This window comes from Pistacia vera, unplaced genomic scaffold (genome assembly GCF_008641045.1).
Source record: "Pistacia vera cultivar Batoury unplaced genomic scaffold, PisVer_v2 Contig394, whole genome shotgun sequence".
NCBI lineage: Eukaryota > Viridiplantae > Streptophyta > Magnoliopsida > Sapindales > Anacardiaceae > Pistacia > Pistacia vera.
In genome coordinates, this window is record NW_022196217.1 from 404,370 (window position 1) to 421,696 (window position 17,327).

General features: G+C 33.4%; 3 protein-coding genes across 4 annotated transcripts; 1 reads left to right on the top strand and 2 right to left on the bottom strand.

Moving 5' to 3' along the window:
- The first annotated feature begins 908 nt into the window (after positions 1 to 908).
- Positions 909 to 2,851, top strand: LOC116141181 (WD repeat-containing protein LWD1-like). Its single transcript, XM_031426710.1, has 2 exons — positions 909 to 932; positions 1,725 to 2,851. The coding sequence occupies exon 2, from the start codon at positions 1,775 to 1,777 to the stop codon at positions 2,783 to 2,785; it is 1,011 nt and encodes a 336-aa protein (XP_031282570.1). The 5' UTR covers positions 909 to 932; positions 1,725 to 1,774; the 3' UTR covers positions 2,786 to 2,851.
- A 4,946-nt stretch (positions 2,852 to 7,797) lies between these two features.
- On the bottom strand, positions 7,798 to 12,787 carry LOC116141183 (vacuolar protein sorting-associated protein 55 homolog). Of its 2 annotated transcripts, none has more exons than XM_031426712.1 (5): positions 12,648 to 12,787; positions 12,197 to 12,248; positions 9,057 to 9,096; positions 8,883 to 8,967; positions 7,798 to 8,235 (listed from the first exon to the last, which is right to left on the bottom strand). In XM_031426712.1, exons 2-5 carry the CDS (start codon positions 12,227 to 12,229, stop codon positions 8,052 to 8,054), a joined length of 342 nt encoding a protein of 113 aa, XP_031282572.1. In that variant the 5' UTR covers positions 12,230 to 12,248; positions 12,648 to 12,787; the 3' UTR covers positions 7,798 to 8,051. The 2 variants fall into 2 exon arrangements, with proteins under 2 accessions (XP_031282572.1, XP_031282573.1); XM_031426713.1 differs by lacking the exon at positions 12,648 to 12,787 and adding an exon at positions 12,331 to 12,580.
- A 2,111-nt stretch (positions 12,788 to 14,898) lies between these two features.
- On the bottom strand, positions 14,899 to 17,193 carry LOC116141182 (NAC domain-containing protein 90-like). The gene is made up of 3 exons (XM_031426711.1): positions 17,002 to 17,193; positions 16,110 to 16,381; positions 14,899 to 15,487 (listed from the first exon to the last, which is right to left on the bottom strand). Exons 1-3 carry the CDS (start codon positions 17,168 to 17,170, stop codon positions 15,140 to 15,142), a joined length of 789 nt encoding a protein of 262 aa, XP_031282571.1. The 5' UTR covers positions 17,171 to 17,193; the 3' UTR covers positions 14,899 to 15,139.
- Between the last annotated feature and the right edge of the window lie 134 nt (positions 17,194 to 17,327).

Genomic DNA, 17,327 nt, shown 5'->3' on the forward strand with positions numbered 1-17,327 from the left:
TCTCTTAGAATTTTTTTACTCCTCCCAATCAAACATATCAATATAACATATCTGCCAATTTAGGTTGTGTTTGTTTTAATATTTCTACCCTATCGTATTCCTATCCTACCCAACATATATATTTGTTTCCCTATTCTGAAAATTCAATTCAATTCAATTATATTCAACAATTTTTAAACCCCATAGATTTGTTAATTTAACTAAATACCCCCAACAAAAATAAATAAATTATAATTTGACAAAAACACCCCCACCAACCCACATATTCCCAACAGCCGATGGCCAGCTGTCGGCATTTAATGGATGAGTGGGGGTATTTTTGCTAATTTTAAAACTTTTATTGTAAGGGGTATTTAACTAAATTAAGAAATACAGAGGATTAAAAATAATCTTATCAAACACATTTTCAAATTCAAACCTATCCTCGAACTAATAACTCAACTCAATTTTTTCAAAAATACTACTCAAAATAATAAAACAAATACACCCTTAATTATTCCAATATAACCAAACATATTTAATATAACATTTTTAATAATCTTTAAGGTAATTTATCTTCTCACTAATATAACATTTCCTAAACTAAAGTAAACATAATAATGTAACATTTCCTAGACTAGACGCGGCCTGAAAGAACAAACAGAGAAAAAAAAAAACGCCTGTGCCTATAAGTGGGACAAAGAGAAGCAAACCAAACCACATAAACCAGCATGTGACAGTTGACCGTTAGTTTTACCTTCCCTTCCATCCTTTGATTTTCGTTCCCATTTATTTGATTGCTTTCTTCACTTGACTTGAGTTCTCCACACTTGCACAGAACTTCCTTCTCTCTCTCTTCCTTCTTTTACCCATTTATTTGTATATCTCTATGTAAAATTGTATATCGACCAAGCCAATCCCATATCCTTGATTTTACATTCTTTTGCACTACTGTAAGTTTCTCTATCTAATTTGCTCTGAAACTTTTTTTGGAAATCGTCGGATAGAGGATTGAGTTCTTTCTATTGTTTTTTTAGTGAGTACACTTTGTTGTTTAGAGATGTCATTTTTAGTTTTAATTTACAGGAACATGCAAGGACAGTGAAGTAGCTTGTCTTTTTCATGCATGATTTTTTTCTACAGGGAAGAGAAGGAAAGGGTTTCTCTCTCTTTTCGTTTTCCTTCTTTGATGGTTGCTTATTTTGGTAATGGTGGCGTTGGTGCGAAATTTCACAACACTTTTGACCTAACCCGCTCCTTTTTCTTTCAATGAACCAATTATTATATTTCAAAATATTCAGGAATCTTTTTCAATCTTACTTTTTAGTTACCCATTTAATCATCTATATTTTTCACCCAATAAGATTTTTGGTCAGGTATATCTACTCCTGCAACGAGATAATACGGCCCCTACTTTTGTTTGGTCATAATATTGAACATATTAAATAATTTAAATTTACTTGACGTGCTCATGTTCCCAATCATGATGCCTCGACGATTTTCTGGTGCTGATTATTGAATCGGAATATATTGCCACGTTGGGCCCAGTCCTGCTTCGTTTTTGTCGGTGTTTCTAACTTGAAGTTTCTGCTGATTTCTTGAAAGTTCCGAGGGAAATGGATTAAAAACCCAAAGTTTACCTTGTGCTTATAAATTTTCAAAACTTTAGGAACGGTTAATGATTTTTTTCCCATTTAAAATCTTTGTTGAATCTATTGACTTATCTTCTTTTAACTGTGATGCAGAGATTCCAGAGTTCATCATTTGTTATAGATAATTCCGTTCTGGGGTAACCATGCAGAGCCCCTCAGAACAGAAACCAGGAGTCTTCACTCACACTGCTCAATGGCCAATTTCTTCCTTAGCGTGGTCAGTTCGCCAGGATAAAAAATCACGCCTCGCCATTGCAAGTTTTCTTGAAGACTACAGCAACAAAGTTGAGCTCGTTCAGTTCAACCTCGAAACCTCCGATTTCTCCACCGATAATCGTCTCATTTTCGACCACCCATATGCCCCCACGAACCTCATGTTCTTCCCCTCCGAAGACACTGGAAATCCGGACATAATCGCCACCTCCGGCGACTACCTCCGCCTCTGGGAAATTCACCACGACCATATTGAACTCAAAGCGTTGTTGAATAGCAACAAGGGCAGCGAGTTCAACTCCGCCATCACATCATTCGATTGGGCTGAATTCGACATGCGCCGTGTGGCCACATGCAGCGTGGACACGACTTGCATAATTTGGGATATAGAGAAAGAAATTCTTGAGACTCACTTGGTTGCACACGATAAAGAGGTTTATGATATTTCATGGGGAGGATTCAATGTTTTTGCAACGGTTTCGGGAGATGGCTCAGTAAGAGTTTTTGACTTGAGGGATAAAGAAAGATCCACGATCATTTATGAAAATCCTGTACAGAATTGTCCATTGTTGAGGCTGGAATGGAACAAAGCGGATCCAAGATTCATGGCTACAGTTGGAATGGATAGTAATAGAGTTGTAGTTTTGGACATTCGTTATCCGACAAATCCTGTCATGGAGTTAGTCAAGCATAGTGGGAGCGTGAATGCGATATCATGGGTGCCATTCATCGGAAGGCAGTTGTGTTCGGTGGGGGATGATTCAAGGGCTCTGATTTGGGAGGTGGTGGGGTCGGAGTTTGGATTGGAGAACGGAGGGGAAGTTGAGCCGGAATTGTGGTATGGAACAATGAGTGAGATTAATTACGTGCGTTGGTGTCCAATTGAGCTGGATTGGATTGCCATCTCTTTCTCGGATAAGTTACAGCTCTTGAAAATTTGAAGATAGGTTTTTGTTTTTCAGTATTGTAAAATTACTAGGATTGAGATAAAATTTAAGATTTAAGCATGCAATTTAGTTTAAATATTTAATTTAATTAATTAAGTGTAAAATGTATTAATGGAACAATAACAAGAGAGGGAATACCTATATTAACTAGAAAACCTCAAGGCAAATTATTAAAATTCTCTTAAAACATTTTATGATTTCTTGACAAGTAAACCAATTTTCCCCACCCAAGGTTGGCCTTAATAACAGTTTTCTACCTAAAAAGTTTCACAATACCACTTTTCCACTTAAAGTTTATATTTCGTCAATACCCAGAGTCGATTTCAATGGCGAGAATTCTCTTCATCACCACCATTTGAAACTACGGTCCCTTCTATACAAAACACTCTCACTCCGATATTTGATTTATCGCTGATTACCGACTACTACAAAGCTAAGATTTCCTGTTCTTAACCGATTTTTGACTAATTTCGACGGCGAATATTCAATCGATCACCACTATTCAATCTATCAGTCTTCACTCTATAAAACCTCTCTTACTTTGGCTCTTAGTAACTCACCGAATGTCGACTAAGAAAGTGAAATGTATTTTGTGTTTTAACAGAATATAAACTTTGGGTGAGAAAGTGATATTTGGAAACTTTATGGGTGGGAAAGTGTCATTAAGACAAACCTTTGGGTGGGAAATATTGTTTACTCTTTCTTGACGTGCAAAGACTATCAAGTAGGGGTGAGCGGTTCCGGGTACCCTGCATTTTTCGGGGGAACCGGAACCTCACAGTGCAGGTTCCCAAAAAAAGGAACTGGAACCGGAACCGCAGAGTGCAGGTTCTTCAATTCAAGGAACTGGAACCTAAAATTCAGGTTCCGGTTCCTTTCCAGGGTACCCTGTAAAAAATTAATTACCCCCTATTAGTTTAAAAGAGAGAAAGAAGAGATAAGAAAAAAATTATAATATATCGAGCTCGGCTCAGCTTGCGAGCTTGACGAGTCGAGTGGTGGCGTGTTCGAGCTTGGCTCAACATTGTAGTCGAGTCACTAGACAGAAGAGAGAAAGAAGAGATTAGAAAAAAATTATAATATATCGAGCTCGGCTCAGCTTGTGAGCTTGACGAGTCGAGTGGTGGCGTGTTCGAGCTCGGCTCAACATTGTAGTCGAGTCACTAGATAGAAGTCGAGTCGAGCCGAGCCCAAGTTGTTCGCGAGCAACTCAGCTCGGCTAACACCCCTAATCCAACCCAAATTGAAAATCAAATTTTCAAATATTTTTTTATATATAATTTGAATAATTTCCTTCCAGCATGATCATTCTGAAATTGTAAAAAATTGTGTACTAATTGCATCATGTACTTTTATTGCTAAATTAAAATTGAGCTTAAAATGAGTATAGATTTGAATCTTAAAATCATACATTTGCTGATTTTCAAGTGTTAGACTTGATAAATAATAATAATAATAATAATAAGTTATTAAGAAGAACTTTGAAAGAATGAAGTTGAATGAGTATCAAGAGCATATTAAAAAAATTTAACATAAATTTTATTATATCCTTGGATTCATCCAATCAAATTAATACATTTATAATCTTGATTACGACCCAACATCTATATTTCTGTGAACCAACTGAAATCAATTTCTTTGAAACTAAATCATATTATTTCATAATAAGAAGTTAAATAAACAGTCCAACAACCAAATCATATACATAAAAAGTCCTCGAAGAAAACGAAGTATTTATTACAATAAGAACTACCCAAATCAGTTTACTAGCCCCACAACCATCCTACCTTATAAATCATCAACATAAAAACTAAATTTATTGGCTCGATACCCCCAAAATCAACACTTGTTGATAGTCCTGACCCATAAGCATGCAAGTCTAAAGAATCTAATAGCTATCTAAAGGAAATCTTTTCCAGCATAATCAATTCAGATAAAAACAATCATATACTTCGATCTTCTCAAGCTCCGCTTCAATGAACTAGTACAAATGTCGAAATGAATATCATTTAATGAACCATACCACACTACATTTAACTGCAAATTTGTATTGAAATTCATCAAGTGATATGATATATATATTTTCATTGTCAATTAACAATCAATAACTTATCTATAAAATAACCCCAAAGGGTTGGCTTGACAATAAAAAAGGTTTGCTCCCTTCATTTCGAATCACATTAAGGTCATTTGTGACTTACTTTAGAACATTGTTTTTGTAGAGTGTTCAATGAGCTCCGAAGATTAGTTGAAGTTTGTGCAAACTGGTTTGAAGACCCCGATCATTAAAAAAAAAAAAAAAAAACCGGACCTATAAGTACAATTTCTAACCTGATAATTGACTCATTGTAAAGTGGCATAAAACACTAGTTGAGATTAGGTTAAAATAAAAAAGAAACAACTTGTATTTGAACAACACACAAGTATTTGCCTTCAACCAAGTCATCAACATACACATGTTATGTAACCAAAAAAGAAACAACCTCTAATTGAATAACACAAATAAAAGAAACTTTTATAGTTGAGAAAATTAATCTTCATTGGATTGTTAGTACTGTTGTTTCATTTTCAGTTGAAGTTCGATGGGTTATAATGAAATTCAAGGGAACATTGGTTTACTGATATTCATTTCTCAGTTGAAGTTCGCGGGTTATAATTGAAATTCAATGGGAACATTGGTTTACTGATATTCATTTCTCAGTTGAAGTTGGATAGATTGATTGGATTCCCATACTGATATTTCATTTATTAGTTGAAGCAGGCATGTCATGAGGATATTTATTTTCTTTACTTTTTTAGTTTCATCACCTTTTAATTAATTTGTTTAGATTCGATCATCTTAAAGTTATTTTATTTTTTTTTAGGTTTAATAAGTATTTTTTAATCAAAATACAATGAAATCAACTAAATATATTAATCAATACACTATTTAAAGAAAAAGGCAATAAATTTGATAGGTAAACACATGAAACAATAATTAATTAATTAGTTTAGAGTAGAGCTAGGCAAAACCGGGCCTAAAAACCGGTCTTGGACCGGTCCTTGTAGGATCAATCTGGGGACCAGATTGAGCCCTGAGAGGGTAACCGGTCCCAGGCCCGGCCTGATTAATGTAAAAAAAAAAAAAAAAAAAAAAAAAAAAAAAAAAAAAAAAAAACCCTGACCCAATTAACAAATAACCAAAAACCCCCGATAATATACGAATGCATAATAAATTTAGCTGTTAAAATGTAATTTTACAATTAAGAGGTTAAATTGAAATTTTTAGGCTTATAGGACTGGTCCTAAAGTAATTTGGGCTAGGTCCCTTAATGACCGGGCCCAAATTGGGACCAATCCTAGTTAGGCCTGGGCTTGGGACCATCAGGCCCAATTTTGCCCACCTCTAGTTTAGAGATAAGGATCTAAATCCTTGTCCATGATCATCTCAATATGTCAAAGAATTAAAAAGATATATCCTACAATTAAATATACAAGTTTAATACTCATCAGGGCCGTTTGAATCGGGGGTAAATAAGATAACGAGGGTAATATTCGTTTATTTTGCAAAATTCATGTGTTTGGTTTACAAGTAATAAAATATTACGGTAATCTTTTATTGTAAATAGTATTTACCGTTGGTAATGTGGAGGGTAATCTTATTATCTTGTTAGGAGGTGTTATTAAAACATTACCGAGGTAATATGATTTTTCTTCTCATTTTGTCCTTAATTAAAAACCATTTTGAACACAATTGCCATCAAATGTCTACCAAATAACAATTACTAAGCTCCCCTACATTTGAGAAATTAGTTAAAACACCCAAACCACAAAAAAGTTTAAAAGTTAACAAAATACCCCCACCCACCCAAGACCATCGCCAATTATCGGCATTAGTCGTCGTCATAGTGCACGACTGACGAGATCTGACCGGTCGTGCGCCGGTAAGGCATTTTCCAATCATTGATCTGTGATCCAGATCCATGACCGGAAACGGCCAGATCTAGCATTTCTATGGCCGTTTCATGGCTAAAGATGTGGTCGTGAAATGGCCACAAATGGCCACATCTTTAGCCATGAAAAGGCTAGATCTTTGGTCATGAAATGGCACGACCAAAGATCTGACCTTTTCACGGCCAAATCTATGGCCATTTCACGGCCACATCTTTGGCCATGAAATGGCCATAAATCTGGCCGTTTTTCGACCATGGATTTGTGATCCATGGCCATTTTCGGCTTTGTCAGTGCACGACCGATCATATACGGCTAGTCATGCACCATTCCGTCGACTGCCGACGACGGCGGTGGCTAACTGCCAGTAGTGGCTTGGGGTAAATGCTATCGACGGCGGCGGTGGCTAAATGCCAATAGTGGCTTAGGGTAAATACTAAATAGGGGTGATTTTGCTACAAATTAAGGTTTTATATTACTGGAGTGTTTTAGTAAAATTTTAAATGTAAGGGGTTAAAATAAATGATTCAAAAAATAATAATAATAAATCATATTATATTAATATTTAAAAAGAAGGACAATTTAATAATCTATACAACATACCCATCCATTTATTCTCCCAACCAAACATATTATTCATCAATTTATTCAAATCAACCAAGCACATTTTCTAAACATTTCCAATAATTTTCAAGGTGATCTTTCTTTCCGTTAATATAATATACCCCTATAATAAAACATTATATGATCCAAACGCCCTCATAGATGTATCAATAATACTCCCCTTAAGAACAATGCAAATGTTCACAACTCACCCTTTTCCAAACACGTTTATAGAGGAGAATTGGGAGGTGAAGAAAAAAAATGTGTTTTAACTCTAAAATATAAGAAGTAAATAATCAAAGAATAATACTACACATACATCATTCTCATACAACATTATGTGACAAGATATGATTGGGTGAAAGTTTAATTTTAACTTTAAATTAGCTAATCATATCTTGCCATATAATGTTGTATGAAAAATGTTGTATGAAAATAATATATGTGTAGTATTACTCATAATCAAATACATCAACCACACAAAATTACTTTCAATTTTTTTCTACAGTTGAATAATATCAAACATTAGTTTGTCTAAATGAAACAAGCGAAATAAAAGTTGTCAAGCATTAAGTCACGGACAACACAAATCAAATTATCAACTGCCTCTCAAAGATATATATACCAATAACATATATACAGCGTGAAAGTTTCTCATTTTCTTTTCTATATTCCTGCCTATCATAATAAATAGGTCCTCTGATCAACGATGTATGCGCGTTATTGGTCACCATTCATCTTCGAGACTAGCTCGATGAAAACACAAGACGGTGCATACAAATATGACGAATGATGTGAATTCGATGAACATAGCACCCGTCTCAATCATATGTGCATGCCTAAGGATAATAGGAATTGCTAAGCTTCCTACAGCTGATGCTCCTGTCAAGAACTTAGCAGCATCTATCCAACTGCAACGCCAAGTATACAAGGGGAAATATTTAAAAAAAAAATTAAAACTCAGTAAATGGAAGAGACGAACAGAACAGTAAAGAGAACCTTCCACCAATGAGACTCTATAGAAAAAAAAGAAGCAAATGCAGTTGCAAAAATTTGAAGCTTAATTAACTAGAATGCTGCTCAGTTCTTTATAATAGATGAGTTTAATCTTAAGCTCATAAGGCCAGTTAAAGGAAAATGAGAGCAAAGAGCAAGTTGTTCATTACAATAAAAGTGGATGTCCCCTTTTTCTTAGTAGACAAATATAGATTCAGTATTTATTCATTTATATTTTTGATACCTAAACACCATCAAATCTTCTATAATGTTAAACAAGTTCTTAACCGGTGGCTTCTGCTGGACCCTGTAACCTTGGTAGTCAAGACAAATGAAAATTCGATATTCTAATGAAGCAAATCCATCTATTGTAATATAAAAGTCCCATGCCCTCTCTTCCCCTCTGCCCCAAAGAAAATTTCATCAGTCTAAATTCTGTTCATTGAGAAAATATTCCAGTTTACTAATCAGACAATATCTGTCCCCATAAAAACTTTACTGTCAAAGATTTGCACCTCAACTAAAACATTTAGATATAAAAATAGCTTAGATTTGGACTCACCCTCCACCATCCCTGCTAGTTAGAAACTGAGTAGATCCACCTCCAAAGAATAAGCAAGGCATAGGCACTAACACATACATGAGAGCTGCAATAACAGCAGAATTACCTTATAATCTGTCAAATACCATCGGTGTTTAATCAGAAAAAAGACCAAGCCGTAATACTCTTACTCACCTGACAACATTGGCCACCAGTTGCTGTATATTGCACAAGCCTAACATCACACCCAAAAACAAAAAAGAGTTGGAAAATAACATGAAATTAACAATAAAAAAGATAATAGGAATATTTAAATAGATTGCAACTTTATTTTTGTTCCATCCTATACTCTTCCCAATTTGAAGTTGCATCATTCACACAACTGTGAGGGTCAGAACAAATTAAAAAAAGCATCCTTCTAATGCAACAAGCAACTTCCACTATGTACTCCATAAGTGGGGAGTCTTAATTTCTTATTCCGCTAACTTTTTCCATATGTAGCTACTTTACAATCAATATTTATTTTTTGGATAACTAATTCATTTGAAAGATGTCAAGGAGAAACAATAAAAACCAATCAAAGTGAGCAAAATAAGTGCGAGATGCATCAGAATGTTTAATATGATCACATATTACATAATTTCTGGAAAGTCAGAATTTTATTTTCGTGCAGCTTGAGTTGAACGAGTTTACACATAGCAAGTAGCTAACATGAGATACTAGACTCTATTAATTTCTTGAAACCTGCTACTCTCCTCATTGTACAGGATGGAAAATAATCTTCTTAATTCTAGATTTATTACTTCATCATCAGAAGAAAAAAAACTGTAAGACTGGTGCAACTAAAGGAAGAAGTACTTCTAAGTTAAAAAAAACCCCCAACCATAGCAAAAGTTTACAAAACCAGGCCACATCCTGGATTTGCTAAGAGAACAGAACATACACATAAGTATACAATCTCTCTGCTCCAAGCTTGCCCAACAATCAGTGAGAACAAAGGTGCCTATCATGTAGTAGCAAAACCAACCTCTATCAGCCAGAAATTTCCCAGTTCATGGGTCAACCACAGTGCCCTAAGAATTTACCTATATCAATAGCGGATGTAGCCAAGTGGATCAAGGCAGTGGATTGTGAATCCACCACCTTTCTAATTCCGTTCCGGCTTTACGTGATAGGGCAGGGGCGGGGTCTTTGGCTAACCGGTCTTGGGATTATCCTTCCAAAAATAATAATCCCATGGCTATTGAGAACAGATCAATTCAGATGGTTCTATTTCTGAGAAAGAAACCAAGCAAGCAGTTCAATTCAAAGTGATGATCACCCAAAAACCACCTTTCAATCCTTATGATTACCAGTTCCAAAACTGTGGCAATTTTTTGTATTCAAGGAGAACAATCTTTGCTTTATAGCATAAATTTGACCAACATCTTAGAAGACAAGACAACACCTATTATGATAACAATTGCACCCAATCCCAAGTTGACCCATGTTACCAAGAGAACATACATCAAGTTTCACTTTCCTTCTCTTGTCAAACTTGAGGTCCATTCAACAGGAATTACCCAAAAAAAAAAAAAAAAATCCCACTTTTGCAATCCTGCTTGATCGGAAGTCCAAATTGACGGCACACATTAAACTCCCTAACAACCAGCAACCCTATGATTCACAAAATGGAACCTTATCCAGAAGTAAGATAACACATTTACATCTATCTTCACAATTCACATTCCACACTTATTTTGAGCCCAAAAGCCCACATCATCACTGAAGATAAAAACACAAGCACCTTACTCCCCACTGACTTACAAACCTCTAAAATATGAAGACATAAGATAGGAACTTATAAACCCATTCATTGTCTATATGCATCATTCAGTTTTGTGGAAAACAAAGCTCACCCACAAGCCTAATCAACTTCATCTTAAGTCTTAATTAATCTCATTTGCATGTCAAATCAAACAATCATTCCTATTCATAAAGTTGACAATTTCAACTTCAAAACGGTACAAAAATTTAGCCTTGATTCGCTGGCATTAATGTTCACAGCTAACACTTCTTTTCATGTTAACCTTGTTTTTGTGTTGTCTCCCTAAGGTCATATAAACAAATTTTTCAAGGTCAAAACTCAAGAGCCTAATGAGAACATAGGATTGAGAAAAGAACTCAGTCAAATGCAGGCCACTTTTGAAGTATCAGGACTCACATCTGGGCTCCTGTGATTGTTAGTCCTAAATTTGTAGCATTGAACCGGTCACTCACAAGCCCAATTAACTCATCTTAAGTCCTAATGTACTTTCATATCAATCAATCATTGCTGTTCATGAAAGTTAGCAATTCCAACTTACTCCTAAATGTTACCACAAGATTTAGTCATTACTGTATAGCTTTTATGTCAGCAGTTAACTTATTTTTTCTTGTTAGTTTTTCTCTCTGTGTTGACCTTTTTTCAGCATAAAGGGTCATATAAACAAAGTTGTCAAAATCAAATTCAAGAACTAATGAAGATTGAGATTGACAACCAAAGTTGTTGTCAAATGCTGGTCTCTTTAACAAGGTCATGGAACCAGCATTTTGAAACTAATCGTAACTCTTATCGTTTCTGCATAATATCATTAACAAAGACTCAAATCTCTGCTCACATGCTTGACAGTCCTAGACTTAAAGCATTACCGCAGGCAATGGCTACATAATCAAGCTTATAGTTAAGCAAGCAAAGAAATATATGAATATATCTTATACATAAACAAGATTTTTTTTTTCTCGTTCTCAGTTTTAACAACACTACCTCCTGTCTCTCCATCTAATAGTGTTTCAATTTTAAAAAAATTCCCCAAATTTAGACTGTGAAAAATCATACTAACTTTATACCAATTCAACGAAGGACAGGTTGAACAAGTTTGAAATCTTTTTACATGGATGAAAAGTACTTTGTTCCTAGCATATAGACATTATTTATCATCACTTTGTATGGCATAATACCCAAATCACAATCATAAATTCAGCTGACCATATTCAGCAGGCTTGAGCTACTTGTAACTTCAGCTGAAAGCTCAAACAGCTTAGAACGATTAGAAAAAACCAAGTATGCATATGTCTATTAGAAATTCTGAGTCCCAAAAGGCACAAGTAAATCTAAATCTCACTTCTCTCAAGAAAATAGAAAAAAGTGAGCAATTCTATAACACTTAATGGGTATGAAACCAGAATTCTATCACACCATAGATAAAAATGCATTCCATAAAAACAAAAAGCTCATATTTAAACTAATGCTAGAATAATTTACAGTAACACAAGACTACCACAAGCTCAAAACCAATCTAAATACCTAAACATACCAGAATCTGTAGCAAGATACTAGCTGAAAACATAAATGCAAGCCCAGCAAGCCTGGAAAAAAAAAATGGTCATTTCATTTGACATAATCAGTACAACAGAGAGAAAAAATAAATGGCATTAAGTCTCAACTTACACTGCAAAGGACAATAACCAGTTGAGAATTGAAGTCCCAGACCCAGATCAACAATGCAACAGAAAAAGAAATTAATCAGTACCAAACATCATCAAGTCAAAATTAGCCAATAAATACAACCACAAACCCTAGATACAGTGTTAATTAACCTAAATTGAACCTTATTCAATGAAAACCCATAAAAATATTTTCATCTACAAACTACAAGGAGATCAAGCTACAGATGATAGCCTTAACTTGATAATTCGATGCATATTTTTAATCAAATTTAGAAAAAAACAAATTCAAAGCACAACGAAAAAGGAGAAAGGAGGTACCTTCAATCGTCATCGCCATTTTTGGAAGGGGAGAGGGAGAGATCGGTAACTTCCAGAATCGGAAACAGAAGAGACTGCGAGGGGGTTTTTTTATTTCTTCTTTTAAGTGAGATTTACCGCCAGTTAATCCAGAAGAGTTGTTTTTAACTTTTAATTATTGTTTTTTGATGAGTTAATCCGTTAAGCGCTATGAAGTTTGATTAAATTACAAAATTTCCCCTAAAATTTCTGAAATAACATAATCTTATCATCATTTAGTTTTTAGGATTAATATAAACGATAACTAAAGAAATTTGGCAAATATCTATTATCTCGTAATATTGTAAATTTAATAGGTTACTAATTGTTTCCTAATGGTAAGAGAATTTATGTTATTTCAAAATTTCATTAAAACTTTCATCTAATCTAAGAAGGGGGGAGTCCTTGGCTCTTATTATTATAAATCTAGGAGTCTATAGATAGTTACAGGGGGAGTTAGTGAAGATTAGAGAAATTCTTTGAGTTTGAAGTAATTATTTGGGAGGTTATAGATAAGTTTATGACTATAAAGGATATATTTAATAGTTAATCTAAATATCATGTGAGGTTGGTGATACTATCCATGAGAATTTTATTAAATATGTCAAAAGTATATTTAAATTTGTATATCTAATTAGTTAGAAAACTTAGGAATTAGACAAAAATGACCATATTTTGCGTGTTAAAAAAATAACCAACTTTTATTGTACCCTTATAATAATCATTAATTTCAATTAAATACCAAAATGTCTTTCACTTTATATTCCAAGTTTTCCTTTTCTTCACAATTTACCCAATACAATTTTGTTTAGAAAACCCCTTTGCTGATTTTGGTTGCTCTTGGGGTGTGGGTGAGTGTGTAAAGTACTGTTTCCCTTGGACTGTTTTGTTCTTTTTGTGCAACGTCTCTTGCTTGTGCTTTAGGGGCGTCCTGCTTCGGGTTCTCCCCGTTTTTTATGTCCATTCTTTATTTTTAATATAATTACTAGTTATCTGAAAAAAATTTACCCATAATTTTTTTTTATTTTTTATATGATGAATGATGTGGTAATAAAAAAGTTGTATCGTATTAGTTTGTATACATAAATTTGTATATTTAGTTTGTATATGTAGAACCATATTTTTTTAATCCGACATAATGTATCTATTTGATTTAATGTGTACTTAGATTTTCAAAAGTCCAGCCACATCATACCGAATTACTTAATAAAATCTTATATAGTTTTTCATTTAAGAAAGCTCTCTTGTCAATTTGTTACTAGACTAATTTATGTAGTTTTCATCTTTGTAAGATTCTTCAAAGATTGAGCTGTTTGAGACTAAAATCTTCAATCTCTAATAATGGAATAAAATCATCAAAAACCTTTTCTTCAACATATACTTTGTGGCTTTTTATTTATCTCTTGAAACTCATTAATTTTTCCCTGTTGAGTAATAAAAAAAAAAAAACATTCTAAAGGCATTTGTACATACCAGCCTTGATTAAAACAAATACATATAATTATATAAATTTTATATCAAAAACAAATATAGGATGATTATATACAACAAGGATGTAGAAAGTTTGGGAAGAGAGGTGGGAACATATATAGTGTTTTGGAATCTTATGTGAATAACATACAGAATATCACGGAAATTCTTTTTCTCTTTCAATTTTTTTTTTTTTTAAATAGAAAGAGAAAAAGAATATATAAAGAGGCTTATAAAATATGGTAGGACAAACTCTGGAGTATGATAAAAAAAACAATAGTCTAATCAAGATAAAAGAACTATACAAAACACTATCTTCAAGTACACATTCTATCACAGAATAATCCTTGGGTTAGAACGAAAACAAAAGTCTATACAAGATTATCTCCAAAACATATACAAGGCAGCCATCACCAAAACAAAAGCAACCAACAAAAATTTACGAGATTAACAACATGTAAAAATAAATTGATTCATTCAAACCCTTGTATCTATATGTGAAAGATAAATTGATTACTATCACAAATATAGTATGTAATGTATTCTCATAGATGTTTAACCAAAACTTGCTACATCTCAACAAAATTTGTGACACCCTCACAAGATTCTCCCATGAGCCTGCTAATCTGGTTCTAAACTTGCTATATTTATATGCTTACAAAGATGTTCAGATCCTAATAAGAAATATATGTAAAGATCACATCCGTATCCCTAAAATTAATTGTATTCTTATTATGATATTTTTTCTTATACCCTTAAATCATGAAAGCGTGAGCATAATATCTGGAAATGTTAAAGATGTACAAATAAACATAGAAACATTAGATAAGCATGGTACCCTAATAATTAAATTATTTTACAACAAATAAAAATACTACCTGGGGTCTAGACAAGCACATTTTGACTTTTCCCAAAGATACATGCACATTCTCTAACAAGTTTGTTCTTATTAGATTTTGTTCTTTCATGTAGTAGCAGCTCCACCTCCATTAAATTAATTTATTCTATCTTGTGCCACAGAACCAATCCAATTGATCCAAATCCCACAACAGCTGATCACAATCAGAACCCACAGCCATGATGTTACTTTCATCATTTTGAGAGGTATGGCCATGGTCTCCTGAGGATGAACTCTCCAGTGAGCTTGTTATCTCAGGCATTAATATTTGAGAACTAGTGATCTGATGATGATAAGATGCCGTTGCCTTATCACCACGATGGTCTTCAGCTTGTTGAGCCCTTGACTCGCCAATCATTACTGCTCCTGGTGGCGGTGGTGGTGGACGCCGGTCAAAGGCCCGCAAGCATTTTGATTTCTTGTACACCCGGCACAAGCTGAAATCTTGCCTTACCTGCAATATTCCAAAGATGGTGAGGATAATAGAATAATATAAAAACCCAGATCAAAGAAAACTACTTTATTATTTTTAATTTTAGTTTTTATTTCTACAGAAACATTTTTGTGCTGTTAAAGCAGGAAACATGAAGCTGGATAAGGTTATATTAAAAAAAGATGAAACAAAATATATTTAGTATATATGGAGAGAGATATCATATATTTTAGGTCTTTATAAAACCATTAAATAAAGACGAAGATTTTTTTTTTTTTTGAATATGAGGTAAATCTTCATTTGAAGATCCGTTCAAACTCCTTTGTATTAATTATAGTCTCATTAAATTTACAAGAAACGAATTTTTCTTCCTCTTTGGAAGTCCAGAATATCTAACCTCAATTTTACTAGGGTTTTCTCAAAAAACTTAAAAAAGAGAGGAGCTTCTGATTAGATCAATCACATCCCTAATATTAATGCCTAATTAGAATTAATCAATAATGTTTAATCAAAGAAACTTAAATATGCTTAAAAAATAAAAGATTTATAAGCTTAGATCTCATGAACAAATTAATTAGGAGAAGAAGAGAAGAGGCAAGAGCAAAAGCTTATAAATTATTATAATCATATATGTAATTCATACCGATGTGGATGCTTCTCCTTCAATGGCTTTGTATTCATTCATTTTCCACTCAGTTTTTCTTCCAGTTGGAGCTCTTCCTCTATAGAAAACCATTGTTCTTTTTTCCCCAACTACGCGATTTGAAGAGTAAACAAAACCAGGTGACCCAGTTGCTTTCCAGTATCCTTCAGTTGTCAGTCTATTTGGTCTTCCTCCTCGCATTTCACTCTCGTTTCTTGGAATGAAGAAGAACCATTGTTCAGGATCTTTGTGGCACAGGTTTTTTGAAAATTCTGGATCAAAAATAAATATAAAAACGTAAGCTTTTAACTAATAATATCTTCTTCTTCTTATTTTTTTTTTTTCTGAATTTCCCTTCATTACAAATATGGTATAAAGAGTACATAAAATTCTGGAACAAAAACAAAAATAAACACATGAAATTTTGATAATAAAGTGCATTAATCTACCCCTATAAAAATTGTTTCTTTTTATTTTATTTTTTCTTAGTTTCAATTTATTACAAAATTTGGCATAAACTATAAATAGAACATTATTTTTTCTCAAATGCGAAATTTTAAACATTAAATACAAACGGATTGATACTAACTGCAAATAATTACAAAATGCTTATAAGAATGCATATCGCGGAAATGAAAATTTTCTGGTATATGGAATTGGATCGTTCTAAGATCATTCGAAAGGATTTTTCTAAAAATTCAAAGGGAGAAATTGAAGAATGTGAAAGATATAAGAAACTAACAAGTTATCGGTAAATTTGAGGTAGATTGAATGGATCTACTTTCATTGTAAAATAATTGAAGTTGAAACCATTTAATTTCTTTCAAAATCAAGTTAGTTAATTAAGCTATAAAAAAAGTGATGAGATATATCAGAGATGAAAAGTTTTTACGTGGAAGATCCCAAGGATTGAAATCGTAAATATTGACGACAGGTATAACCCGGTCCATAATCTGGTTCAAGTCCTCTGCGTTACCGCGAAGCTTGTGATGAAGATAGAAGGAAATCAACTCTACTTCAGTTGGGTAAAACCGAAACCCAGGTGGCATATCCTCTATCATGATGATCAAGATGAAGATGATGATGATGAATCCTTTTTATTTATCTCTTGAAACTCATTAATTTTTCCCTGTTGAGTAATAAGAAAAAAAAAACATTCTAAAGGCATTTGTACATACCAGCCTTGATTAAAACAAATACATATAATTATATAAATTT